The 24,904-nt window shown below is 54.4% G+C and overlaps 1 protein-coding gene across 2 annotated transcripts; it reads left to right on the plus strand.

The window, feature by feature from the left end:
- Positions 1-4,221: 4,221 nt before the first annotated feature.
- LOC126921907 (T-box protein H15-like) lies at positions 4,222-22,248 on the plus strand. 2 transcript variants are annotated; one of them, XM_050733940.1, is made up of 6 exons: positions 4,222-5,991; positions 11,775-12,027; positions 13,565-13,838; positions 14,548-14,712; positions 20,716-20,792; positions 20,874-22,248. In XM_050733940.1, exons 1-6 carry the CDS (start codon positions 5,415-5,417, stop codon positions 21,508-21,510), a joined length of 1,983 nt encoding a protein of 660 aa, XP_050589897.1. In that variant the 5' UTR covers positions 4,222-5,414; the 3' UTR covers positions 21,511-22,248. The 2 variants fall into 2 exon arrangements, with proteins under 2 accessions (XP_050589897.1, XP_050589898.1); XM_050733941.1 differs by having other exon boundaries at positions 20,886-22,248.
- Positions 22,249-24,904: the final 2,656 nt, after the last annotated feature.

The following is a 24,904-nucleotide window of genomic DNA, read 5'->3' on the forward strand; positions in this document are numbered from 1 at the left end:
GACAGGATAAAGTTATCGAGAAGGATACCGACGAAGGAAGAAACGACGAGCGGAGGTCCGCGATGCCGCGCGAAACGATCGCAACGAATAAAGGGAGGAGCGAAGTTTGGTCGGCAAAGTGCGGAAAATCGGTACGAAGGAGATAGAATTGCAAGATGCAGCGTGTAGGTTGTCACGTAGGCGGTTAACGTTGTACGTGGAAATCTGACGGTGACTCGTATTTAGCTGTCGTGCGAGTAGCGAACGTCGCGTCGAAGGGAATAGGCGAGAACGGGTGGGTGTAGTTCAATAGGTAGAGTACTGGTGCTCGTACTCTGGGTAAGTGGAAGCCGAACGTATGGGTTAGGGTACGGCGGCGCATGAGTGTGCGGTCGGTGACCACATGCACGGTTTTGAAGTTGCGCGCGCGCGTGCGGAGGGACGCGAACGCGTTAGGAAGGTAAGTAAGAAGGTAGCTCGTAGCCAGCCAGGAAATCTATCCCGCATCGGCTCCCTCCTCCAGCGCCAGGACCTTTGCTCACCGCCCTGTAATCATCGCGAGTCAGTGGCGGCGGCCGCTAATTATGTTTCATAACACTTCTTACCCCCACTCTAATATCCACTCCCTTAGGGGCAGCTCATCATTTATTTACATCATATTCGTCCCGAGGGATAGCGCAACGGCCTCCGCGGCCACGGTTCCTTCTTTTCCATTCGGTTTCGCTCCGTTTCGTTTACGAGCTTCCATCGCACCGCCGATTCCAAGCGATTTTTCGCACGAATCTCGACGATTTTCGCGCAACAAACCCGACGACAGCGACCATTGTGAAAATTAAATCGAGTTCGTCTAATCTCTGTCTAATCTAATCTCACTGTCCAGGAGATGTTATCCGTTTCAGTTTCCTCCTACCTACTACATAGGCATCTGCATACATGGCACAACGTACGTAGTATATCGTTGCTCGGAGAGCAACGCGGAAAATCCGTTAAGAAAGGTCTGTTAGTTCCGAGACGAATCCGGATTTGGCAAACCACCGTCTAATGGAGGTTCTTGTCTGCCGATTGATTTTAGGATTATTCGACGGGATTCTGGCTAGCAACTGCGATCCTTTTGTTCCTTTCGACTGTGTCCGTTTTCTTCCGCCTCTTCCTCGTCGCGCTTTCGGGAATCTCGAAGGAATCTCGGCCCTGTAGCTACGCTCGATGTAGCCGGCAGATTGGTGGCACTTTTGCGGTCGAGCGATTAAGTGGTTTCAAGCGATATCCTCCAAGAAAATTGGCGGGGCTTCGAGAACAGACCGAGTTTTAATTAACCTCTGTCTTTCTACGAGCATTTTACAGGGTCGTGAGGTCCGGTAGCCGCGGTACTCTTTTCACGAGATCTTTTCACGTGCCTCCCAAATTACGCGTAAACCATCTCTAGCGTAACTCGCATGCACAAGCTCCTCCTTCCCTTTTTCCCCTGATTTCGAGCGACGCAAATGCACGGTTCGCGTCTCTGCGAGATGAATTCGTCGAAGAAAAGGACCGGCATCTTGGGATCGTGACGAGTCGGATCGGCACCATCATCGATCAGATCAGATTCGTACGACAAAACGTAGAACCGGAGAGAGTGCTCGCGTCGCGAGCATCGAGAGACGAGAATAAGTGCCGCGTAACCGCGCGGCGATTTGTCCGGATCAGCGTCAGACTAAGCAGATTACGAGTTCTCCCCAAACGAACCGGCAGTTGGAGAAGCAACCGCGCGGAGACCGAGCGGCAATGTCGCTCGATCTCTCGGGAGGTCCGTCGATGGCCCATCTATTTGTCCAAGTCCTGCTAACGACGATGAAAATGCGCGAAATTTTCGCTCGCAAAGAACCATTCGATTTGCACGCGTAGCTCCGTCATTCGAACGATCGTTCGTTCGTTCGTTTGTCCGCTCGTTCGTCAGGGACTCGGTCATCGTCGGTATCATCGATAGTTGGCCCGTGCTTTTGACGACTAAATATATCTCGACGCAAGGCGCACTCGCGGCAATAAAGAGTCAGAGGGCGTACCGGTCGAACGAATTTAAAGATACATACATAAAGTTAGGTCGGTCGAAAGCAGTTTCTGCTTTGACGCGAGATCCTTTGAAGTGGTTTTCGTTGGATCGTGAGTATCAAACGGATTCACCTGATCATAACGTGGATCGTAGCCGCTTGGGCGTGAACAACCGCGAGACGTTCGTCTAGAAAAAGGAAGGCTCGAAACGACCGGAAACGATATCGTAACAGCTTCTGCTCTGCTTTGAGTCGTCGAAGCGGTAACAAAACGACGCGTCGTCGCCGCTCGATCTCTATTTCTTCGATCTTGAGGAAAAAGGACGGTCGAGTGTAACGCGAGCGTTGCCAGCCTCCGCCGCGTAATAACCAGTGGAGACGCCGCCACATCGGGATTCGCCTAACGAAGTCGTTACGTTTAATTATCGCGCGTCTGCCAGAGCGTACCGATTCCTGGGGCAATTAACGTATTTGTGCCGTGCACCGCGTTACGAGCGAGATCGCGTGTTACGAACAACGGTAATTAGAAACAACCGTCCGTCGATGGCCGATTTCTCGCTTCGCTGAGCGACCGCTCGACCGCCCGACCGCCCGACCGCTCTACACCGAGATAAGAATACGACGAACGTCGTATTTTTTAGCGTAACGAAAAGATTTCACGGATAAGAGAGAGAGAGAGAGAGAGAGAGAGAGAGGAGGAGGAAAATCGGCGGAGGAAGCACGGTTTCGTTCGATCGCAGAACCGATGGCACCATCTCACCGTTGCCGCGGTTCGCTCCAGAATTATAATATTTATCTTTCGCGGATAATAACGGAATTGAATCGCGTGAAATTTCTAACTCGTAATGATATCGCGGTCCGTTTTTTCTACACGTTAAACCGTATAATTACAATAATCCGCCGATGATATCGCGCGCGATACACGTATCGCTACCTACGTATTTAGCGCGCAAGGCAATTTCCTGCTTTATTATAATAATATCCGGAGCAATCTGCTCCCTTCCCACCACCCGGAGCGTAGCTTCGTTCTTTTGCAGCAGCTTCTTATTTTCAAACGCGCCGCGTCTTCGTTAGCCGCGCGCATCTCGCACCGATCCTCGTCTCGTCGAATCCGTTTAACCCGACATTCGGTAGGATTGTCGCGATAGTTGGGTATCGACGAGGCGGCCTTCTTCGCGCTTCGAGTCGGAACGTGCGACATGTCGCCGCAGGCATAGCGGATGAATTACGGATGGCCGATGAGTTTTCCAAGGCGCTTCCGCCCAACGGCGATCGACCCCGTGTAGAATCATCGTCCACAGGACCGTGGAAGGACGAGCGACGAAACAACGGTGTACCTAACCAGCCGGCTAGGTTACCGCGGTTAGCGAGCTCCGACCGAGGAGCAGCTAACCACCCACCGGCGTTACCGGTCGCTCGCGTTTAAAGCTCCGCCAGTAAAACGATAAATTGCAGGACTCGACGGAACCGCGCAAAGAACTAGGGAGCCACGGGGGAGGAGAGAAAGGGAGAAGAAGAGCGGTGGCGGAAAGAGAGGGAACGGGGAATGGCAGAACGAAGAGAGGAAAACGGTGGTCCCTGTCAGCAATTGCCCCCTCTCGTAAGAAAAAATGGCAGCTGTTGTGGCTAGATGCCGCGTACCGAACCATAATGCCGTACCACCCTCCTCGCTTACTCGTCCGCACGGAGCTCGCGCGAGAGGGCATTCGGAGCTCGAGGAGAAACGGGAGGCCGACCGTGCCGAAAGTACCAACCTGGACGGGAGAAAAGAGGACGATCGAACGAAACGGCTCGGCAGCTGAACAAGGAGGAACGATCGGTCGAGGTAAGAGGAACAACGAAGAACCGCAAAAGAGGAGGGAGGCACGTAGGTACGGTTCGCGACGACCACCACCATCTCTGTCGCTGTCGCCGCCGCCGCCACCGCCGCCGCCGGATCCGCCACCCACCACCACCACCGCCACCACCACCACCACCATCACCACCACCACCATCACCACCACCACTACTACCACCACCATCGCAGCCACCGCCACCGTCGCTGCTGCCTCCATCGTCGTAGCTACATAGAATCCTACTATCACCGCTACAAACGACTCTACCAGAGGACCATTACGAGCACCGTTGGCATCACCGGCGTGGTACTATACTCGTGACGATCGTCGCCACGAGGAGGCTGGTAACGCGATCGGTAACGTTTCAACGACGCGGGAACCAAGGGAAAGGAAGGGAAAGCGTCGAAAGGGGAAGCGGAGGAGCGGAGAGAGCGCGCGAGAAGAAGAGAAAACGCGGTTCGCGGGTGTACGCGCGTGGAAAGACAGCTGGCTGCCGGTTGGCGATCGCGCGCGCGCTCGTGCAGCTCGACACGAAGAAGAAGGACGGAAGCGTTAATAAGGTGGTCGCAAACCTCTCGGCGAATTCCTAGGAGGAGAGAGACCACGGGCGGAGCCGGGTGCTGATCGCTCGGGCGGAGCTTCGCTCGAGGGAACCGCCTACCGAGCTAGGGTCGCCTTTTCTCCCTGTTGAACAGGCCGCCCCATCGTCGTCTCACACCCCGAGAGAGTCGAGTGGCGCGCGTTCTCTCCCGCCACCCCGTGTCTCGCCGCGCGTCGCGGACGATCGAGCTCGAGCGAGCCGCGAAGCGCCGGGGGTGGGGGCCGAAACGAGAAGCCGGCCGCCGGTGGCGCGGGTCAGTCTGTCGGGCAACCGGTCGCTCTCTCGTTTCTCGCTCTGTCCGCGCTCTCCGCTCGACTCGACCGCGTTCTCCACGCTCCGAGACTCGATACAAGTCGTCGATATCGTGCGACACGTTCTACTCAAATTGAAATTCAAACTAAAATCGCCCTCGACCTCTCTCTTCCTCGCCTGTTCGGGCTAGTGTCGTCGTCGTCGTCGTCATCGTCGTCGTCGTCGTCATCGTCGTCGTCGTCGTCGTCGTCGTCGTTATCGTCGTTGTCGTTGTCGTCGTTGTCGTTGTCGTCGTTGTTGTTGTTGTTGTCGTTCCGCGAAAAGTGTGTCGGAACAGTTTGCCCGCCGTTTTTCACACCTGGAGACTCGACGCATCCTGGTGACCGTGGCGATGCGCGCGCCTCGTCGCGCACTTCGACGATCGACTTAACCCCGGTCCGCGAGCACCGAGTCGCGCGAGTCGACGACCCTCGCGAGGCGCGGTTTCTCTCCGTCAAAAACGATCGTCGATTGTTGGCGCTCGATCGAAAGATTCGAACGTTCGATCGCTGGGACGCAGGCGAGGCGACGCGATCGTCGCATCGCCGCCCGGGAGAATGTGGAAAATTTCTGTTGGGTGGATCGGCGGGCAGGTAACGACTGTTTCCGGAGCGAACCAAAGACCGATCTTCTCTCGATAATAGTTGACAGACGAGCGAGGTTCGAGACGCAGAGCGTGAGGTGATGTTGCTGGAGTCGCGAGGTCTCAGCGGCAGGAAGAGAAACGGATTGACGCTGTCTTCGTTCGGTGGTGGAGGTGGCGGTGGCAGTGGCGGTGGCGGCTGCGGCGGTGGAGGCGGAGGCGGAGGAGGAGGAGGCGGCTGCGGTGCCGGCAGCGAGGAGGACGACGAGGAATCTCGACATCTGTTTCTTGGAAGAAAAATGCAGACCGAGGGTGCCGCCGCCTCCGCGGTTTCCACCGGTTTGTCACCCGGCTGCACGCGCGACGACGGCGACGAGAGTTCCAGCCCTTCGCCGAACAGCAGCCTCTTGAACAATCTCAACAACAACTGCAACTCGAATCGCCAATGCGCCACCGACTTTAGCATCGCGGCCATCATGGCCCGAGATTCTAGGCAGCAGCAGCAGCAACAACAGCAGCAGCAACAGACGCAACAGCAATCGCAGACCTCGCCATTGCAGCAGCAGCAGCAGCAACAGCAATCGGTTCAGCAACAAACTCAGCCTCAGCTGCAACAATCTCATCATAATCGACAGTTGCAGCAACAGGCCGTCGGCGGAGGGAAATTGCATCAACACGGTGAGCTCTTTCCTTCCTCATTCTCGACGTAGAAATCCGATCGTAGCTGTCTCGTTATCGGGTCGAGCCACTCACCGCAGTTTTTTCTAAGCTTCGGTTCGGGCAATGAAATCGTTTTTCTTCGCGTTCCATATACGTACGTACGTTAATAATGAAACCACGGTTCTCCGTCGTTTTTCTCGGCGAGCAAAAAAGGCGACCAACGAAAGAGCGATCCTATCGATCGTTGGTTATCGGCTATCGGTTATCGGTTATTCGTGGCCGGTTGGTTGTTGTCGGTTTCTTCGAGCAACCTGCGACTAACGCGAGCGAGAACGGCGACCACGATGTTGACCACGACTACGATCGCCGTCGAGACGAGTAGCGTTTGTCTTAATCGCGAAGGGCGTTATTTTTGAAAGGTTACCTGTCGTGGCAGAGAGGCAGAGAGTGGCAAAGTAAGAGGGAAGGAAGGAGGGAAAGCGGGGAGATAAGAAAAAAAGAAGAAAAGTAGAGAACGACGGCGCGCTGGTGCGTGGTTAATGAATTATTTAGCGGCGAAGATTGTGAATGAACCGGCATGTAGCCGGGTTTGTGCTCGGGCGCGCGTTAATTCGCCAGGCGAGAAACGGCCGTTTCGCGCAGCCAGGTGAGGTGTCTCATCGGAATTCTGGAAACGATCGTGGCTGCTTTGCTCAGCCAGACGTCCGAACGAGACTCGACGGTGTTTGGTTTCATCATCGCGTATCTTGGACGCCCGCGGCGAATAATCGCCCACGAAGATTCTACGCGGTCGAAATTTACGGTTGGCCACGGTGCAATTCACCCACGGAAACGGACCGTCGTTCCCAAATAAACTTGGGTAAACGGTGCGATGAATCGACCAAACTCTCGTGTGCGTGCACGTGTGTTGGACACGCGCGAATACTCTCCTCCTCTTCCTCCTCCTCCTTCCCCTCCTTCTCCTTTCATGTTCGCCAGCCACCTAGTTCGAATAAATCGCTAATCCCAAACTCAGGAACCTCGTGACTCGTTAACCGGCGACGAATTATGCCTCTCGGAGACTCGCGTTTCCGAGGTAGCGTGTCCCTGCATGTCCGTTCGCCGATGAATTTCGTTCAATCGTTTGAAAGCGTTTCGTTTTGCAAAGTAACGAGACGAACGACACGATGCCGCTTATCGAGCGACGAACGATAGACCGTTGTCGCCGACGTATACGACTCGATGCCAACGTCATCCGTATAAAAGTAATCAGTGACTTGCTCGAGCAACGAGCTTGCATGCCTGCTTGAACGCCTACTTGGACCCCCGCAGCCCTCGCTCGGCGAACGCCTGCCTCGATCCATGACGATCGTCCGGATTTTGTTGTCTCTTCACGACCAAACACATCGGACAACGATAGTCAACGATCGATTTCCAGATGGGATCCAGACGACTCGTCGTCTGTGACGCGTAAATGTCGAATCTCGGAGCGAAAATCACGCGGCCGATAGACGTTTTATACGCGTCGAACCATCTGCAATTTGGTGGACGCCCACTTGAATCGGTTTACCGTTCGGGCAATCGCCAGGGCTACCGTTGCGCCGGTAGTTACGATATCGCACTCTATTTTCCTCGTGTTCTTTTTTTCTTTTTCTTTCCTCTTTCCAAGAATCGGAGCTCTTTGTGTCCCAAGTTTGCGACAAACGAGATTTCTTGCCACGATAGATGATAAGTGATAAGCGATATCGATAAGGGAGAACGATTATCGCGTTCCACCGCTACGCGGATGATTTTTAGTCGGACAAACGCAGAAGATGTTAATTACGATAATTTGCAACGAATACGGTGTTGGAGACGATTTCGGGGAAATCCTCGCGGCTCATTTTATAGCACACGTTAACGATTCAAGATGTATACCGTGTCTCTGCGTGTCGATCTACCCTGTAATCTATCGACGATCGGTTCGCAAACGTGTGGTCCGTTCGAAACGAACGGACGATACGGTCGGCGAAACGAGGCGATACGGTTCGTTCAGCCGGAATATTGCATCGCACGTCGTTGCTCGACTAAAACCTTTTGATCGTTATGCGTAGCTGTAGTCAGGGGCAAAGCTAGAAAGCACGGAGAAATTACGGTGATTTTCGTTTCGATCAACGTCGCGTCGTTGATTCGAGTTGTTTAGCGACCACGTTAACTGACAGGCTGTCGGTGACGCGGTGTCGATCTTGCCGAATCGTTTCGGTGTTCCGTTGGCGCTGTCTCGAGACGAGTCTGCGCGTGTGAAGCACGTTGTTTGCAAAATACGAGGAGAAAACTTGTCTGCCGGGTGACGAAATTGCTTCGCGTTGCGATAGAAACGAGAGTTTCGAAGGATAGAAGGTCGTGTGGGAATTCCGTCGGACATGATCCAAAGAGCACGTACTTCGTTACAACCGGATTAATTTATGTTTCGCGAACAAACAAAATGCTTCTTTTAATTACCTGTCGACAGATTGATCGATTGCTCCGAGTCTCTCTCTCTCTCTCTCTTTCTCTCTTTCTCTCTCTCGATCAGATAGCGCGTAACAGGCTGACTACACTCGAGAAAACCGAGATACGCGAGTTTTTGAAGAAACGCCGAGAATCGAACGCTGTCGCGATAGCTCGCTTTTCGATGAGATCTCCTATTGTGACTCGCGTTTTCGATAATCGAGAAGATCAGAGAGCAATTTGTAGATTTCGTGGATTCGCGGCGGCCGAACGACCGATAAGAGAGAAAACCCGTCGATTATCGTTGTCGATACGCGAACTTGCTTGTTTGTTAAGCAATCGCGTCACGTTGACCGCGAGAGCTTTCGTAACGAAGGACAAAGAAAGACAGCGCGATCGATTTCGAGACTCCGCACCTTGATCGAATCGAGCGGTGCGATCGATTAAAAATAGCCGGCGGAATACGAAATCGGCGATCCGCGAAGAAAATCGTGGCGTAACGTAGAAATATGGAAAGAGAAGTGTCTGGGTCGCGAGTCGCGAGGCAAGTTTAAGGCTCGATGCGAGCCAGCGGTTTGCGGCAAATCGCTGCAGCGGCAACGAGTTGAAAGGACAAGGAGATACGTGTGTACGTGTGCTTCTTTCGCGAAATAGACGACTTTGAAACAAATACCTGGTTTCTCTGTTCTACCAACGCCACCGCAACGGTGTCGTACGGTAGAACGTCGGTCGTCTGGACCGAGCCTAAAACGACGTGGTGGAAAGCGAGGCGAGAAGCTCGTGACGCGCGAACGAAGAAGAAGGCGGGAAGAGCTGAAGTTCTCGTAGATCTCGTGGGAGGACATTAGCAGTGGGACGCGTTTCAATCTGTCCTCCTTTGCGTCTTTGATCCGGCGGCACTGGTGCGCCGTGCACTCGCAACCGTAACTCACTTGACGAGGTCGCTCGTAAACTCGAACGAAACTCGTGCTCAGTCGGCAGACGCGCAGCCACGAACCGTTCTGGCGACTCGTCATCCGTTTCGTCAGTCGTTTAACACCGCCGTTCGCCGTGTCGAATAAAAATACGCGGATGACAGACCACACATCGCGCCAACCTTCTCTGACCGGCCAATTAGCCGAGGCTACGGCCTCGCGAAAATTCCCGTTTAAACAGTTATTCGCGTTTCGCGCGACGACACCTTCGCTACCGCCTACGCCACTTCCGCCACCGTCGCTGCCCTCGTGCCCTCGTGTCGCGTCTTTTTGCCCTGCGTGCAACTCGAGTGCCGCTCCGACTTTAGCCTGGGAATGTCGGATCGTCGATGTTGCGACCACGGTGGAAAATCACCGGCTTTCCCTGCGACTCGAGCGACCCTCCCGATCCCTGCCACGCCGGAAGTGTCGCTGATTTTTGTCGCGTCAAGCTCGGTCGCTCGTTCCTTCGCGATGCTACGATAAAGAAACTCGTTGATTTGCAAAAACCGGGTAAGCATAAACGGGAGAGAGGGGAAAATGAAAATAGACAGAGAGGGAGAGAGAGAGAGTGAGAGAGAGGGGGGGGCAAGAGACGCAACGATTGGTTTTTCTCTCCCTTGAGAGCGAGGAGAATCAGTTTAACGAGCGAAAGTAATTTTTAAGCGTGCCGCGTTAAGTGAAATACACGGTTGTAAAGTTATCGACGTAGAAAATCTGCTGCGAAAATAGTTGGCAGAGCGGATAGTGTTTATTGTTAATTTATTCGCGATAACTCGAATTTATCGAGTGTCGGAAGTTAATCGTTCGGCCGATCGAGAGGAATTGTTTGTTAGTCGGTGATACTCGATTTGATTTGCGTTCGGTCGTCGTTCGATCGATTGGAAAAAACGGCCGAACGAATGAAACACTCCGAGTGGAACCCGCGGACGCGTTTCTCTCGTCCCATCACGGATCGTTCGGAACGGATTTCGCGAACACTCGTCCGTGGGGGGTTTCTTCTACCGCGTTACCACGCGTTTCTTGCCTCTCGAAAGCTCTTGGACGAGCGAGCGTCCCTAACTCTGCACGGTTGTTTCAAAGACGGAGGGAATGGCGGAGGAGCCGCGTTCGATGGCGGCTATCGTTGAAAAAACTCGCGCGAGAATTTCATCGCCCAGCCGCGACCTAACGAATTTCGAACGTCCTACAGCTTGATCGTAACGAGCGGTTTGCGATCGAACGACCCCTCGGGATCGAACGCGTTTACGCGCGCCGTTTTAGGCGATGGCACGCTATCCAATTTCCGAAATTGCAATCGGCAAGAGACAAATTGAAAACCGATGCGAGAGAGAGGTATCTGTGCGCGAGGGCAAACAAGAGCGTTCGTCGCCGTTTTACCTTGGCCGGAAAGATTGTAATTTCACGAACCGCTGCCACTTGGTCGGCATTGGTCGGGATAATAACGTTAAACTAAAGTAACCTCCGTCGTAAGTGGATAATTATCCTTTAGCAGCCGCTACCGCGGCGTCGTTATTGTCTCGGCCGGGAAGACGCTCTAACGAATGCCGAGGGAGACGAAGAGAGGAAGAGAGAAAAAGTGGGAGAATGAGCCGCGCGCGTTCGATTACGCCGGTCTAGAGCCTATCGGCGTCGTGCAAAACACGGAACGAACGATCCTTGAAAATCGCAAACTATCGATTAATTATAGGAACGAGCGCGCGGTAGATTGCGATCTGCTGTCGCTTTCGGGTTATTCGTGGTATGGATGGTTGGCTGGTTCGTCGATACGTTGGTTGGTTGCGACGCTCGGCTCGAGAATTCGGTCGACCGATCGAGTGGGTCGCGTGATTGCGTTTACGCAACTGCGAAACCGACGATCGAGACGACTACTAATTATCGAGAGAATGAGTGTCATTGTGTCGCGGAACACGGTTCTCGCAACAACAGACGGTGGATGCCTCGTGGCGGTTCGCATCATTCCGCGCCTTACCCCACCTCGTCGCATCGCGTCACAAGACATTAGCTACGAATTACTACTTGGGATAACGGCAATTTTCTTTCGCGGTGCCTGCTTTAGCCGCAAAACGTGTTCGTGGTTGTTCGTGACCCACGCTGCAGCTGGGAACCTTTCCATGTACACGGAGGGAGAGGCGCGAGATTATCCGCATCCGAGTCGAGGTTTCTATATGCCTGTTGCCGATAGCCACGATGCAACCGATTAATCAATTATCCGTCGTCGTAGCTAACGCCTTTTTATTAGCGCGACCCGTGCGCGGTATCTCGATACACGCGTTTCTTTCATCGACAAACGATTCGATCGGTTTTTCCCTTTCCGGTTGTCGCGGTAATTTCATCCTCTCTTTCGATCCGTGGCATACTTTAAACCTACATCTTCATTATCCCTCGCGTGCTTTTCAGAAAGGGAACCGAGCGTTTCTGGAGTGGTCCGCGGCGCTCCACCGATTCAGGAGGCGATGGTCGCGGAAGACGATCCAGAGACGGATGACGCCGGAAGCACCAGCGGCAAAGCAGCTTCACCCGTGAATCCTCTCCTTCAGGAACGGTCCAACTGCGAAGAGCTTAGGCACGTGGTGTGTCACCTTGAGACGAAAGACTTATGGGATAAATTCAACGAACTAGGCACCGAGATGATCATCACGAAAACTGGCAGGTAAGGTTCCCCCCGATTTGCGTCTCTAGAGAGGGCGAATGGAAAACCAATTCAAATATTCGCGTAAAGACGATGTAGGGCGCGCAGCGTGTAAGCGGACTTGATTAAATGGTTCCCCTCGATTACGATTATCGCCGATCTACGGTACGTGACGAACTGGCGGGCGAGTAAAATTGGACGAAGAACGCGATCGAACAGTCGGCAAACGTCGAGACGACGTTATCGAGAGACGGCGAGAAGAAGAGGACGATGGGAAGGGAGGCGAATACCGGAGAAAGGACGAGAGCGACGCGACGCGGCGGACGCGCGCCTAATTGCCCGCCACGACGGCAACATCCGTGCTGCTGCTGTTGCTGCTCCCGCTCCTTCTCGTTGTTCGCTGACTCCCAAAGGGGTTCCACTACCCTACTGCGCGTTTACTCGCGCGTTGGTAATTAGATCTGCGCCGCGATGTTGCTCGTCGCAACCTCCACCCGCGTCAACTTATCGTCCCTCACCCGGTCGACTTTCTACCACGCCACCCTCCACCGCCTTCGCCACCGCTCCTCTGTCTCTGTCTCCGTCTCTGTCTCTGCCTCCGCCTCTACCTCCGCCTTTGCCTCCTCCGCCTTTGCCACCGCTTCCGCCTCCGCCTCCGCCTCCGCCTCCTACGTCGTATCCCGGTCTTTACCCTCTCTCCCTCGTTTCCCGTTATTTGCAGAGACTTAAAGGACAAAACTCGAGAGACCTTCCCCTTCGTTCCTCTCGGCCAGAAAATTCTCCCTTCTCGCACGACCGTGTCCTTAGACCCCTGTCTTCGAAGCGCGGCACCAGCGTTTCCAAGCAGCAGCTCGGGTGTTGCGTTCGCCAAGTGGGCGTGAACGTTTCCGAAGGAGGAAATTTGCCAAGCTTTTCGAGAAGTTTTAACGACGACGGCGACCCGTCGACGAAAGAATCGTCGCCGTGGTTTCGATCGACGCGAGAAACAGGGTGGAGGGCGTGGGAGCGGGTCTGGGAAGGAAAAGCGACGTCCCGGGATGAGAGGAAGTCGGGGGTTAGAGGTTCGATCGTGGGTGAGGAGGTCGTGTACAGGGGGTAGGCAGAAGGTGGAATCGAAGAGGCTAGCTTCTCTCGCGAGGCGAGTTCAATTCATTAACAAAGGACGGGTTGATAAATAAAAGCATTACTCACGCTCGTGGCGCTGGCGGGATGAATGCATACCGAGTCGACAAGGACCGAGGAGAAGACGTAGATAAGATCGGCGGGTGTCCCCGCGTTTTAGTGGTCGAGCAGCGGGGGGCCCGACACGGTATTAATGTTTGGCCTCCGAGGCAAAACATTCACGCCAGGCTTCATCCTCTGCCCCCTCGATTCTGACCCTCCGCCCCCTCTGCCTGCTGGTTCTTCTGGTACCCAGCGAACCTGCCACCACCTCGGTGTCCGCTTCGGTGTTGGCGCGTTAACCCTGAAATCGGCGTGGACGGTTTTCGACCACCGATAATCCTCTCTCTCCCTCTCTCTCTCTCTGTCTGTTGCTCAGCTATCGTTTATTTCACAGGAGAATGTTTCCAACGTGCAGAGTGTCGTTCAACGGATTGAAGGCGGATAGTCGATACGCGGTTCTGATGGACATCGTTCCTGTGGATAACAAGAGGTATCGATACGCGTATCACAGGAGCTCTTGGCTGGTAGCTGGGAAGGCCGATCCTCCGGCGCCCGCTCGTCTCTACGTGCACCCGGACTCACCTTTTACGGGCGAGCAGCTTCGAAAGCAAGTCGTCTCGTTCGAAAAAGTGAAGCTTACCAACAACGACATGGATAGGCACGGCCACGTGAGTAGCTTTGCGGCAAGCTCAAGCTCGTAGTTCGGTCGATCGGTATTTGTTTTCGTTTGCGATTCGTTTCGATTCGTTTCGATTCGTTTCGTCCGATTCGCGGGAGAACGAGAACGCATCTAACGCGTCGCTTCGGTCGGTGAGTTCGTGGCTGTATCGTGGCCTGGTATTCGATTTCTCTCCGACAACGACAGCGGCAGCGGCAGCCAGCAGCGGACTCCTTAATTCATCGGATGACTGACGTAAATAGGAACCCCGATCGTGGCTACGGTTCTTCACGGTACTCATTTTGTATTCAGGATGTTACACGGTGCCGGACGAAGGCAAAGTGATTCTTTTGAATGGTAAGCGGGGAACGTTCGGGACCAGCAAAGTGCTCCTAATTCATACGCTTTTTCTCCCGTCGAGATCCTCTCGTATCGTCCATCTATCGTTTCCCGAGGCGATAGACGAATCGAAGAAGGTCGAGAGACGAAGAACGGGACGGACCGGGGCGAAGTCGAGAAACGCGACGAATCGGTGCACCGAATACGGTCGAATCGATGCCAGTCGAGGGGGGTGAGACGCAACGTTCGCGAAGATTACGCGATGGTAGTGGTAACAGACTCTCGTTCGATTTAAACGCGGTACGATCGTTTATTTTCAAACGCGTCGATAAAGATACCACGCGCTGCGAATCTTCTGACCGACTCGTAACGATTTCCAGCTGGTGTTGAACTCGATGCACAAATATCAACCGAGGATTCACCTGGTGAAGCGACCGGAGTCGGGCACCGCCAAGCCGATAACAGACCTCGAAAAGGAACCTCACAAGACCTTCATATTCCCAGAGGCGATATTCACCGCTGTCACCGCCTATCAGAATCAACTCGTAAGTCTCGCTTTGTTTCTCGCTACCGTTACACGCTTTTATTCGTTCCACCTTCCTTCCCCAGTTCCCTTTCTCCTCCTTTTTTCCCTCTTTTATCCTTGCTTTCTCTCCTTGGCTCTTTTCGCTTTTTTCTCACGCGATCCTCGACGCGTCGGTCGAGATCTGCCCTGCCGCGCCACGCCGTGACGCATCGCGCGTCTTCCACGTGCCCCCGGGAACGGTGCTCTCTCTTTCTCTCTCTCTCTCTCTCGCTCTCTTCCTCTCTCGCCTGCTCGTCGCTCGGCCCTTCGCTTCGGATAATCGTTTCCTCTCTACCGATTGAAACGTACAAATTGTCCTACCCCCGGGCTGCCACATTTTCTTCTCGCAGTCAGCGGATTCGGTCGCCATCGCGAATTTTCGACTTGGCTGCGCGACATTTAAATTAACGGTGAGCGCGGGACGTTCCAGTGACTCCAGGCGGTGGTTTTCCGCTTTGAATTGTTAGCGGACGCTCGCGTTGGAACGCGACGACTTAGCCGGAGACCGGTCGTACATTTAACCTCGCGACGATTCTTCTTGCGCGCGTCCAACTACGGATTCCTTGGTTCGGAGCGCGAGAAGGGCGACAGCGCAATCGTATTTTACGATAGTCGTTTAGCAGCGACCGCCTGGTGTGTGGTCTGACTCGCGGTCGTTCGCATTCCACGGGCGTCGCGATGCCCGCGGCACGACGCGAGATCCGATTTTCGAGCCAGGAAAGACGCGCGACGTCTATTCTCTCCTCTTCCATTTCTCTTCGAACAACGCGATCGGAATCCTCCGCCTGTTTCTGTTCCTTCCAAACTAACCAGAATCGTCGTTGTCGTTATCGTCGTCGTAGTTGTTGGAGCAACGCGGTCTTCGAACAACGCGCCAGACGAAAGACGGAGCAAAGTCGCGAACCGTACGTTCTGCGATTCCTTAGATTCGCGCATCTCCGCGTAGTTTGTCTCTAATAAAGGAAGAAAAGTGCAAGATCCGCGAGAGCTGCGGTCGTTTCGACGAAGAGAGAGAGAGAAGGATGAAACCGAGGCAATCGAGCGGCTTCAAAGCGCTAACGGGTGGTCCGCGTTGGACGACCCACCCTCGTCGTCCGCGACAACCACGAGAACGTCGGAGCCGTTGATGACGATGATGAGGTGCGAAGAGATGCCCCGGCAATTACCTCGACCCGGCTCTCCTTCCCTTTCCTTTCCTTTCCTTTCCTTTCCTTCCGTCCCCTTCCCCCTCCTACGTCCAATTTCCAACGTCCGTTCCCACTGTTCTCCTCGGCCACGCACGCTCTTCTTCGTAACTCTCTTTTTCCTATCTCCGGCGTGCTTTGTCCTCGCTTCTGGTCGTTATCGCCGTATTCGACCGCGCTTTTCACCGTCACAGCCGCAACGACGAAGGCAAAAGCGAAGGCGGAGATTCGCGGTCGCGATCGCCGCTCGATACTTCCGATCGCGTGTCACGAGAAAAAAAGCGAAGCGGTGGAGCGAGGACAAGAGGATTTCCGTGGCGTAGAGACATTGGCTCGTTTAGCCGGCCGTCGCGCCGCGCTGTCTCGAAATTGATTCGTCGCGGTTCGCGGCTCTCCCATCGGTCGGTCGGTCGGTCGTCGTTATCGTGCTCTCGGTGTTGTCTTTCGTCTTGTTCGCTGGCTCCGTTGCTCTTCTCGTGCTCGTCATCGTCGAGGGGTAGGCTCGTTTAGCAGGGACCAACTTTTTTTTCCCTGCCAGCCACTTCCCGTGTACGAACTACGTATCGTTGCGGACGGTTTTTGTCTTCCTCTTGTCTTTCCAAGCCGACTCTTTCTCGTAACGACCTCTAACACCGACTCGATTCGTCTTTCTCGCTCGCACGCGTCATAATTCATAACCTAACTGCCGTTCTTCTTCCCTCTGGCCACGCTCGCCGTTGGTATTCCTCTCCATCCGTTCTGCCGGCTCCTTATCGCCAGCTGATGTCTCCTCGCTTTCTCTCGTTCGCTGCCTCTTCTCTTTCGCTCGGGACTCGACCGCCCCGCTCTCCGCGACCCATGTTCTGTTCCGCTCCTAATCGTCCCGCTCGTGGTGGTCGTCGTGGACGGGCCGTCGTTATCCAAAGTCGACGTTTACGCTTCTGGAATAGATGCGTAGATACATAAGCATGTAAATACTTACTACCGTATAGCTACGGGCAGGCTGCCACGTTCCACGCACTATTCGGAGGTTTCCCTGCTCGACCACCATTGGAATTATCGGCTCGAATCGGCTGCGGTTCTCCGATTTCGTTCGATGTCATGACGAAGATAACGACGTTGGCTCGAGAGATAACGTTCGTTGGAAGCGTAAGAAACTCTACCGGAGAATAGGACTCGAAGAGAGACGCGAGTTAAACGTATTCGTCGTGTTTCGTTTAACGATTTCGGAGTTTGTAGAGATAATCGAGAAAAACGACGACGTATCGCCGGAAGGTGTTTTAAGATAAACGCGGTTTCAACGCGGTGCCTCGTAATAATTGCGGAGTAATCGTGATCGCGATCATCGCAGTGGAAAATTCTCGTGGTAATAAATCGCGCGTCGCTATCTTTTTATACCTTGTGCCTCTATACTTTGGCTAATTAGCTGCTCGACGCTGAAACGGGGGGCAACTGCCTGCTAAGTCGTTTCACGTTTCGTGAATTCCGAGAAAAACCGTGAAAAAAGCGAAGAAGCGGAGAGAAACGAAACGAAGAAGGAGAGGGAACGAAGCGAGAAGTAAGGACGCGCTAACGTAAAAAGAAGACGGGGCCGAGCGCGTCGCGGAACAAGGTAGAGCGGGTGCAAAAGCAGAAGCAGAAGAAGGTGGAGAAGAGGAGGAAACAGCGAAGGAGATGAAGAGGAGATGAAAGAAAAGAAAGAGACGAAGGAGGAGGAGGAAGAAGAGGAAGAAGAGGAAGAAGAAGAAGAAGAAGAAGAAGAAGCAGTCGATGGTTTTAGTGGCTGCAGGCGTCGGCGTCGGCATGCACGAACGAAAGAAAACATAAATAATCGCGTTCAAATGAGACAGAGGCGGGAGAGAGGAAGAGGAGGAGGCCCCTCTGGAAACCACACACGGCGGCTGTACGCGTTGGCGGCTGGTCGGTTGGCACACACGCGTGTACTTACTTACGGCCACCGGGACACACACGGCCACGCTTCGATTTCGTCGTGCGCGCGTCGAACGCCAAACCACGAACATTTCGCTTCGTTCGCGAAGTTTGTTCGCGACAACGCGAATTCTCGACGAGACGCCGCGCCGTGAAGAAGACAGAGAACGCCAGGAACAGAAAAAAAAGAGAAAGAGAGAGAGAGCGAAAGAAATAGTAAGTTTAGGGAGCATGACAGCGCGCAACCGGCACTAAATAGCGGCCGTGGTGCGCGCCGAGCTTCCAAGCCGAGCGAGCGCGGGACCCCTTCTTCGATGAGCGCGTCTCTATTAAATCTATTATTAGTAGCGGACCGGGTGCGAAAGCATCCCTTTCAATTACCTACGGCTTCATTTTGCGGAGCTTCTGTGGAGGGAGCGACCGAAGCAGAATCGGACCATGTAGCGAGGGAATACTCCTCTACGTCTCTCTTACTCTCCCTCTCTTTCTCTTCGGTCGAAACGCGAAAAAATTCATATGGTTGGACGATCGATCGGTGCTGGCGTTAGCAGATCGAATCGCTTTCTTTCGCGACTAGCGGTTCGTGAATGGAAACGGTCGAAACTCCCCCGAGTCCGAAGAACCGATCGGTCCCAACAGAGAGAAACGCAAGCCCGCTCACCGCGTTCGCAAATTCTCTCTCAATTTTCATCGGCGCTTCGCAGCTGGACGTAATTGGCTACCTGTCGTTCGATGAACAAACGTTGTTCGATCGGTCCTCGAGCTACCGACTACGATCGAACCGCGCCTTTGTTCAGCTTTCGTTGAAAATTATGTACTTCGTGTCCTGAAAACCGCGCCCCTTTCTTTCCTTCTTTGGCCCAGCCGAGTACGAGGTTTACGCTCGCGAATATCGCGTGACGGATCGCCGTGGACTTTGTTTCGTGCATCGTCGATCGCGTCGGCCTGTCGTTGGCAGCGGCGAATTCGCGAGTCGGTCCTGCAGAATCGCACGGCGATCCGACGAAACCAGAGGACATCGACCTTCGCTCGCGCATCGACCGATACCGGCGACGACAAAAATCTCCGGTATTTTTTTCGCGATTCCCGCTATCCCGGCCGATATAGAGTAAAATATCTGGCAGGAGAGTGCGCCGCTGGCTGCTACGATTTATACGTTCCGACGATGGTTTGGCATCGAGAGAGCGAGGAAATATATCATGGCGTAGCACTCGCCGCGCGTCCACCGTGGACGCTGTAAATCGGTCTGGGAAGTGGTCCAACCGTTTGGTCGGATCGTGTCAGTGAAATCGTATAACTTGATCACCGTTTGCTGGGATAGCCGCGCGTACGATCGACCAGCGAATTTCGTTTTTCATCCGGATAAAGCGCGAAATCTTCGTGGCCTCGCATTCCTTGGAAACTGGCGTTCGGTGTCGGTGTCGATAGACGGACGCAGGCGAAAAGCGGTGGCCGCGCGGCGCGCGCCTCTCGATTTGCCTGAAAGGAGAAGGCGTAGCCGCGTGCGCGTCGAGTTGCTAAATTAATCGGTGCTCGTCGCGAGACCGCCGACGCGATAGACGCGTGGCGGCGAGTCCAGTCCGTCACCGGTTCGAATCCGGCAAAAGGAGCTGCACGATATCAAAGCGAACGGTTCGCGCAAAGTAGCGGCCGTGCTGGTCGATTTCAAAGATAGGCGTATGGTCGCGAGGCGAGTGAACTATAGCTGGCCGGCTGATCGTAAAACGAACACAGCCGAAAGAGAACGACGCCGCGCGCAGACCGAAGCGGAACGACGCGCGCGGTCCAAGTAAGTAGCTAGACGACGAGGACGACGCTGACGGCGGAGGTGGGCCAGATGTTTGGCTAATGATGTCAGCGGAATCGTAACTAAAACCGAGGCAGCTCCGGGCTTAGCGCGGCTTAGCCTCGGCTTTGAACGAAAGAGTCTTATTACCAGGCTGCACGTGCTGCTCCTGAGCGCGAAACCGTAGGGTAATTGGACCACCCACTCGACACCGACTCTAGCTCCCGACCCTCTCTCTCCCTCCCTCTCCCTCTCTCTCTCTTTCCCTCTCTGTCTCTCTCTCTTTCTCTCTCTCGCTCACAAACACGCGCAGTTGCTTGCTCTCTCTTACATCCCGCCTCTCCCTCTCTCTCTCTCTCTCTCTCTCTCTCTTCTAACCTTTCCATCTCGACCTTCCCTTCCGAGGGATTTTCGGAGAGAAACGAACGAGGACGAGTCGAAGGACGGTTTTTTTCGTCGAAAGCGAGAAAACAAGTCGGCCGCCCCGCGAAATCGTACCGTTTTCCTTTTTCGAGCGCGACCGATCGTTTCGGTATTTGGATACGACAAAGGTGCGGGGAAGAGGAATCTTTCGTCCGTCGAGGGTTTACGGAAGCATGAGACGGGAAGAATCTCGTCACCCCGAGCTAATTCGACTTTGACCGATGCCACCTGCTCCGTCCGCATCGTGGGTGGCCGGATGGCGACGGTAACGCGAAACGACCGAACGCTGCCCTCGCGAAGGCCAATTGGGGTAGATTTCTAGCTGGCAACTTTCTCCAGCGAATTTCGAAAGATCGCGAACCCGAATGACCGCTCCTCGTTCTCGCTGTCACCGTGATCCTTCGTTCTCCGGTTCTGTACCTTCTCCTATCTGGAATGCAACGCCGCGTCGTTTTTCCCGGCTTCTTCTAATTTTACGAGCCGTTGATTCTCGATCGATGGAACGAACCGTTTCGAAACGGTCGACCGTTTTCCGATACGCGTCGTTGGCGGCCGACGATGACGTAACTTCCGACTGGAGAAAAGTCGTCGTAGGTAACGAGATGGGGAAATCGACGGCGGCTGACGAAAATCGACGGCGGCTGACGAAAATCGACGACCAAGATTGACTTTTCTGTTTCAGATCACAAAGCTCAAGATCGACAGCAATCCGTTCGCTAAGGGGTTTCGGGACTCGTCTCGTCTGACCGATTTCGAGAGGTAAATCTTAGGAACGTGTTTACGGACGCGGCGCGATGAACTCTAATCACCGCGAGAGCGAATACGCGCGTAATCGAGCAGCTTCCCTTTCAGGGAGACGATGGAGTCGATGTTGGCCGAGCAGCAATCGTTGAGGTTTCCCCATCGGCTTCCGTTCGAGATGGATCAACTTCAGGCCGGAGCGGTGGGTAACCTCAGCCTGGAGGAGAAGGCGCTGTGGGCGGCGCGGTCGCAGATGCTGCTTCGGGCCGCGGCGGCGGTCGCGGTCAGCCCGTACGCTCAGCTGGTCGGGCCCGCGGCTCTCGTCTACCCCGGCGCCTCGTCCGCTGGCACCAGCCATCAGCAGCAACAGCAGCAGCAACACCAGCAGCAACAACAACAGCAACAGCTCGGCCATCTGTGGTGGGCTTCGTCGATCGGGCCGACGCTGTTCGCGGCCGCGCATCATCAGCAACAGCAGCAGCAACAACAACAACAACAACAGCAACTGGCAGGGTCCAGCACGCAGAGTCCGAGCACGGGGCCAGCGGCTCCTCGGCCTCTCTATCCATCGGCCTTGGCTCTAGCGCACCATCGTTTCTCTCCGTACCACGTGGCCACCGCCCCCAAGTCCTCCACCCCGGTCGGGCCATCGCTCTCTCCCTCGCCCTCGCGAAGAGCGACACCTTCTCCGACAGACAGTCTCGGAAGAGACGCCCAGGATATGTCGCCGTCGTAGTCGACGTCCTCCCCTCGGCGCCGCCGTATCGCGCGCGCGCGCGCACTCTTCCACGACCTCGGGACCACTCGACTTCTCCCCGCACGAGACCCGCTGCCACGCTTCTCGTCGTTTCTTCCGTGTGTCTGATCCTCACCGGGAATCGTCACTGGCAACAACCACGTCGTCGCAGAATTCGCGTTTTCGATCGGAGCAACGTAACGGGAAGAAGCGGAAGAAAAAGAAGAGGAAGAAGAAGAAGACGAAGACGTAGACGAAAACGAAGACGAAGACGAAGCACTGTATATACGGTACGGTCGTTGTTGGATCCCCTGGCCGCACGTATGTGCATTCTTAAGCGATCAATCGTATGACGACCTTTACTGTATATAGCTATACATATATACGTACGAATTCACGAGACCTAGGTAATATCGACTTCGTTCGTGTAACATAAGTTGTATATTTCGTATCACGACTTATCGTTATCGTTATCGTTATTTATGTTCCAACTCCGTACTCGACGTGGAGAAACGCAGAGCGGAACGTTGCGCGTTCGTGTCCGAAGAGAACGCGCTCTGCGTCTTTTCCACGCAAAATAGCTTAAGCGACGATTCATTGTCGCCGGTATCGGCGATTAGCGTTAGCATAGAGCGTTATATCGTTGATGCTTGTGTTGTGAAGATGCATAAAATATCGCTGTGCAAGCTGTTCCCTTGTAAATAAACCCTAATAAACTCTTGTACCAAGCCTACAGCAGCAACTACCAACTACCAACTACCAACCAGCAGCTACTTATTCGTTCCGCTCCTATCTCCATCCGGACCCGGTTTCTTCGCTCCAAAGCGTGGCAACGACGAATTGCCACGTAGCACCGCGTCTACCGAAGTATCGATCCGTCGCCTCGGTAATGACACACGAGTTGTACCGTTCAACTCCTCCCTTCCGGTGAAAACGGAATTTTTCCTCGGTTTCCTGGTTCGTCGAGAGATGGTCGCCAGACCGTCGAGATACTGGCGGCACGCGCGGACATCGAGAGGGAATCCGACGGATTGCGCAGGATAGGCGATTTCAATTCCCTCGGTTAACCGAGTACCGGAGATCGTAGGATGGCCGGACAAAGCGCCGGATTTGTCCCTCGAACCTCTCGACGACGCGCCTTGGAAATTTGAATCCACGGGATCGCCGAAGAAAACGACTCGACTAGCACGAGAGATTATCGTCGGTCGATCTGCCTGTTCGGGAGGTGCGGAAAAGAAAGGCGTCCGGGCGAGAAATCTTTCTGGCAAGAGGAGGCGGCATACATATCGCCGCGAATCGGAGGCGAGCACCGTTGTGGCGTTTTAATGCGAAACGAAGGCATTATAAAGCCATTAACCGTTGAACGAGTCGGCTCGACTCTGGCCGACACAGGTCGAGGCCGGTTGCGTGCGAATGCGCGCATCGACGCTCTTTATTTGAATACACAAAACATTAACGGCTCTGCTCGGACGCTCACCCTCTTCTCCAGCCATAGAGAGAGAGGCGGCTTTGCTTGTTCGGGACAAGAAACACCGCCGAACATTCTTCACCGAGTTTTTCCTATCCTATCGTATCCTTCGACCGTATCGCATCTCGAACTCGCCATTTTTCCTTTTACTTTTCATTCCTTAACGCTAGTCGCGCACGCTTTTAACAACAATCTGCTCGTACGGTTCGAGACGAACGTTCGAGATCAACGAACGCGTCGAATCGTCGATTCTCCTCGTGGAAACGAGGAAAGCGAGGCGAAAGAGGACGGAATCGAGAAAGAGAGAGAGAGAGAGAGGAAGAGGGAAAATCTGTAAAAGAGAAAGAGCAACGTAGACGATGATAGCCGTATAGCGTATTTTTCTCTTTTCACTTTACTCGTTCTCATTCTTGTTTTTTGCTCTCGTTTTTGTCCTTCTTCTTCTTCCTTTTCTACTGGCTCTCGCAAGTCGACGCGGTGGAACGCCCACTTCCTGACCGATTCTTGGCCACTTCATTCCGCGTGTTTCGGGACCGAAAGCCGGCGAAAAACGCGTACCAGTGTGCGTGTCTAACGAAGACAACGAGGGAACGAAGAAAAGGCAAAAGCGCGCGCGTCGCCGACGATGACGGAGAAACGAGCGAGAGAAGGAGACTTGGCTCGTCTAATTTGCTCGGTAATGTCCCGCCGGGAATTAACGAGCGGGACTAGGACGGGGAGAGGGGCAGCCGGTAGCACCTAGCCGACATTAATTATGTCCGCTGCCACAGGTGCCAACAACTCGATTATCAGATCTCGATCGGATCCCGATCGCTCGTTTAGATTACGCTGCCTGCCGCGGACCGTCCTTCTCCACCTTCGTCTCCTGCTTCTCACCCTCTCCTTTTCTTCGCCTTTCAGCTTTTCCTCGCGCTTTTTCCACGACTCTGAACGCTGCACGTTCCGTCTCTTTCACTCAACGGCGGATGTTGGAAGAGAGACGTGTATCTGAACGAATCCATCGCTCCGCGTTGGACGAAACGCAGTTATCGTTGGGAAAAAGTGGGATCGCGAAGGGAAGTGGAGGGAGAGAGTCGGAGGGCGATGGTCGAAGCGATCGTTAGATTCCGTTTCCGTCTAAAAATTGCCGCGGTCGAGGTTTGGCGGTGGTGTCGGCGGCGGCGGCGGCGGCAGTAGGGGTAAAAAAGGGCTTGCCGCGAAATAAAATGGCGGTGGCGAGGATGGCACCGGTATCGATTGGCTCTCGAAAAGCGGCGGTAGCGTAGGTACGCGCGGTTGCACGTAGGTGCGAACCACAGGGCATCGTTTCGCGTGGGTGGCTCCGGAACAGTGCGGTAGCTGGCTCGGGCAGCCCGTGCCTCCGAATTGGCCGCTCGTTGCCAGCGTGCTGCGCTGCGCGCTCGCCGAAGCGCCTATTAATTCATCGAATTAATTTGCCAATGCGCTGCCAACGACCGTGCCGGGGATACGGGGCCTGGGGTGTATTCGCCATCCCCGATAGCAAAGTCCCCGCTGCACGTTCTCCTGCGATCGTGGCAAAATTACCCCGGTGCTCCCGTCGAAATTCAATCTTCTGTGCGTTCTCTTCGATTCGATGTCAAGATCCGCTCTCAATCTTTCAACGATCGAGCTACATGCTTATATCCGTTGGCGAGATTGGCGAACGTCGCGCGGTAGGTCGTGCACGCGAACGAACGTACGAGCGAGCGAATAGAGCTGCCTCTGTCCGAGAGGAACGCGCGAACCGCGAAGAAGGCGAGAAAGGGACAAAGAGAGAGAGAGGAAGCAGCGCCGGCTCGTATTTCGCCCTTCGAGGATTCGGTTTTCTTTTGTGCCGTGGTTCTTGGTTGGGTGGCACGCCACTCTCCGGCAGACGGCCCTTCTCCAGGCCCCTAGCTCGAATGTCGCTTAAGTCCGAACTAACGA

Source organism: Bombus affinis, chromosome 11 (assembly GCF_024516045.1).
Source record: "Bombus affinis isolate iyBomAffi1 chromosome 11, iyBomAffi1.2, whole genome shotgun sequence".
Lineage (NCBI taxonomy): Eukaryota > Metazoa > Arthropoda > Insecta > Hymenoptera > Apidae > Bombus > Bombus affinis.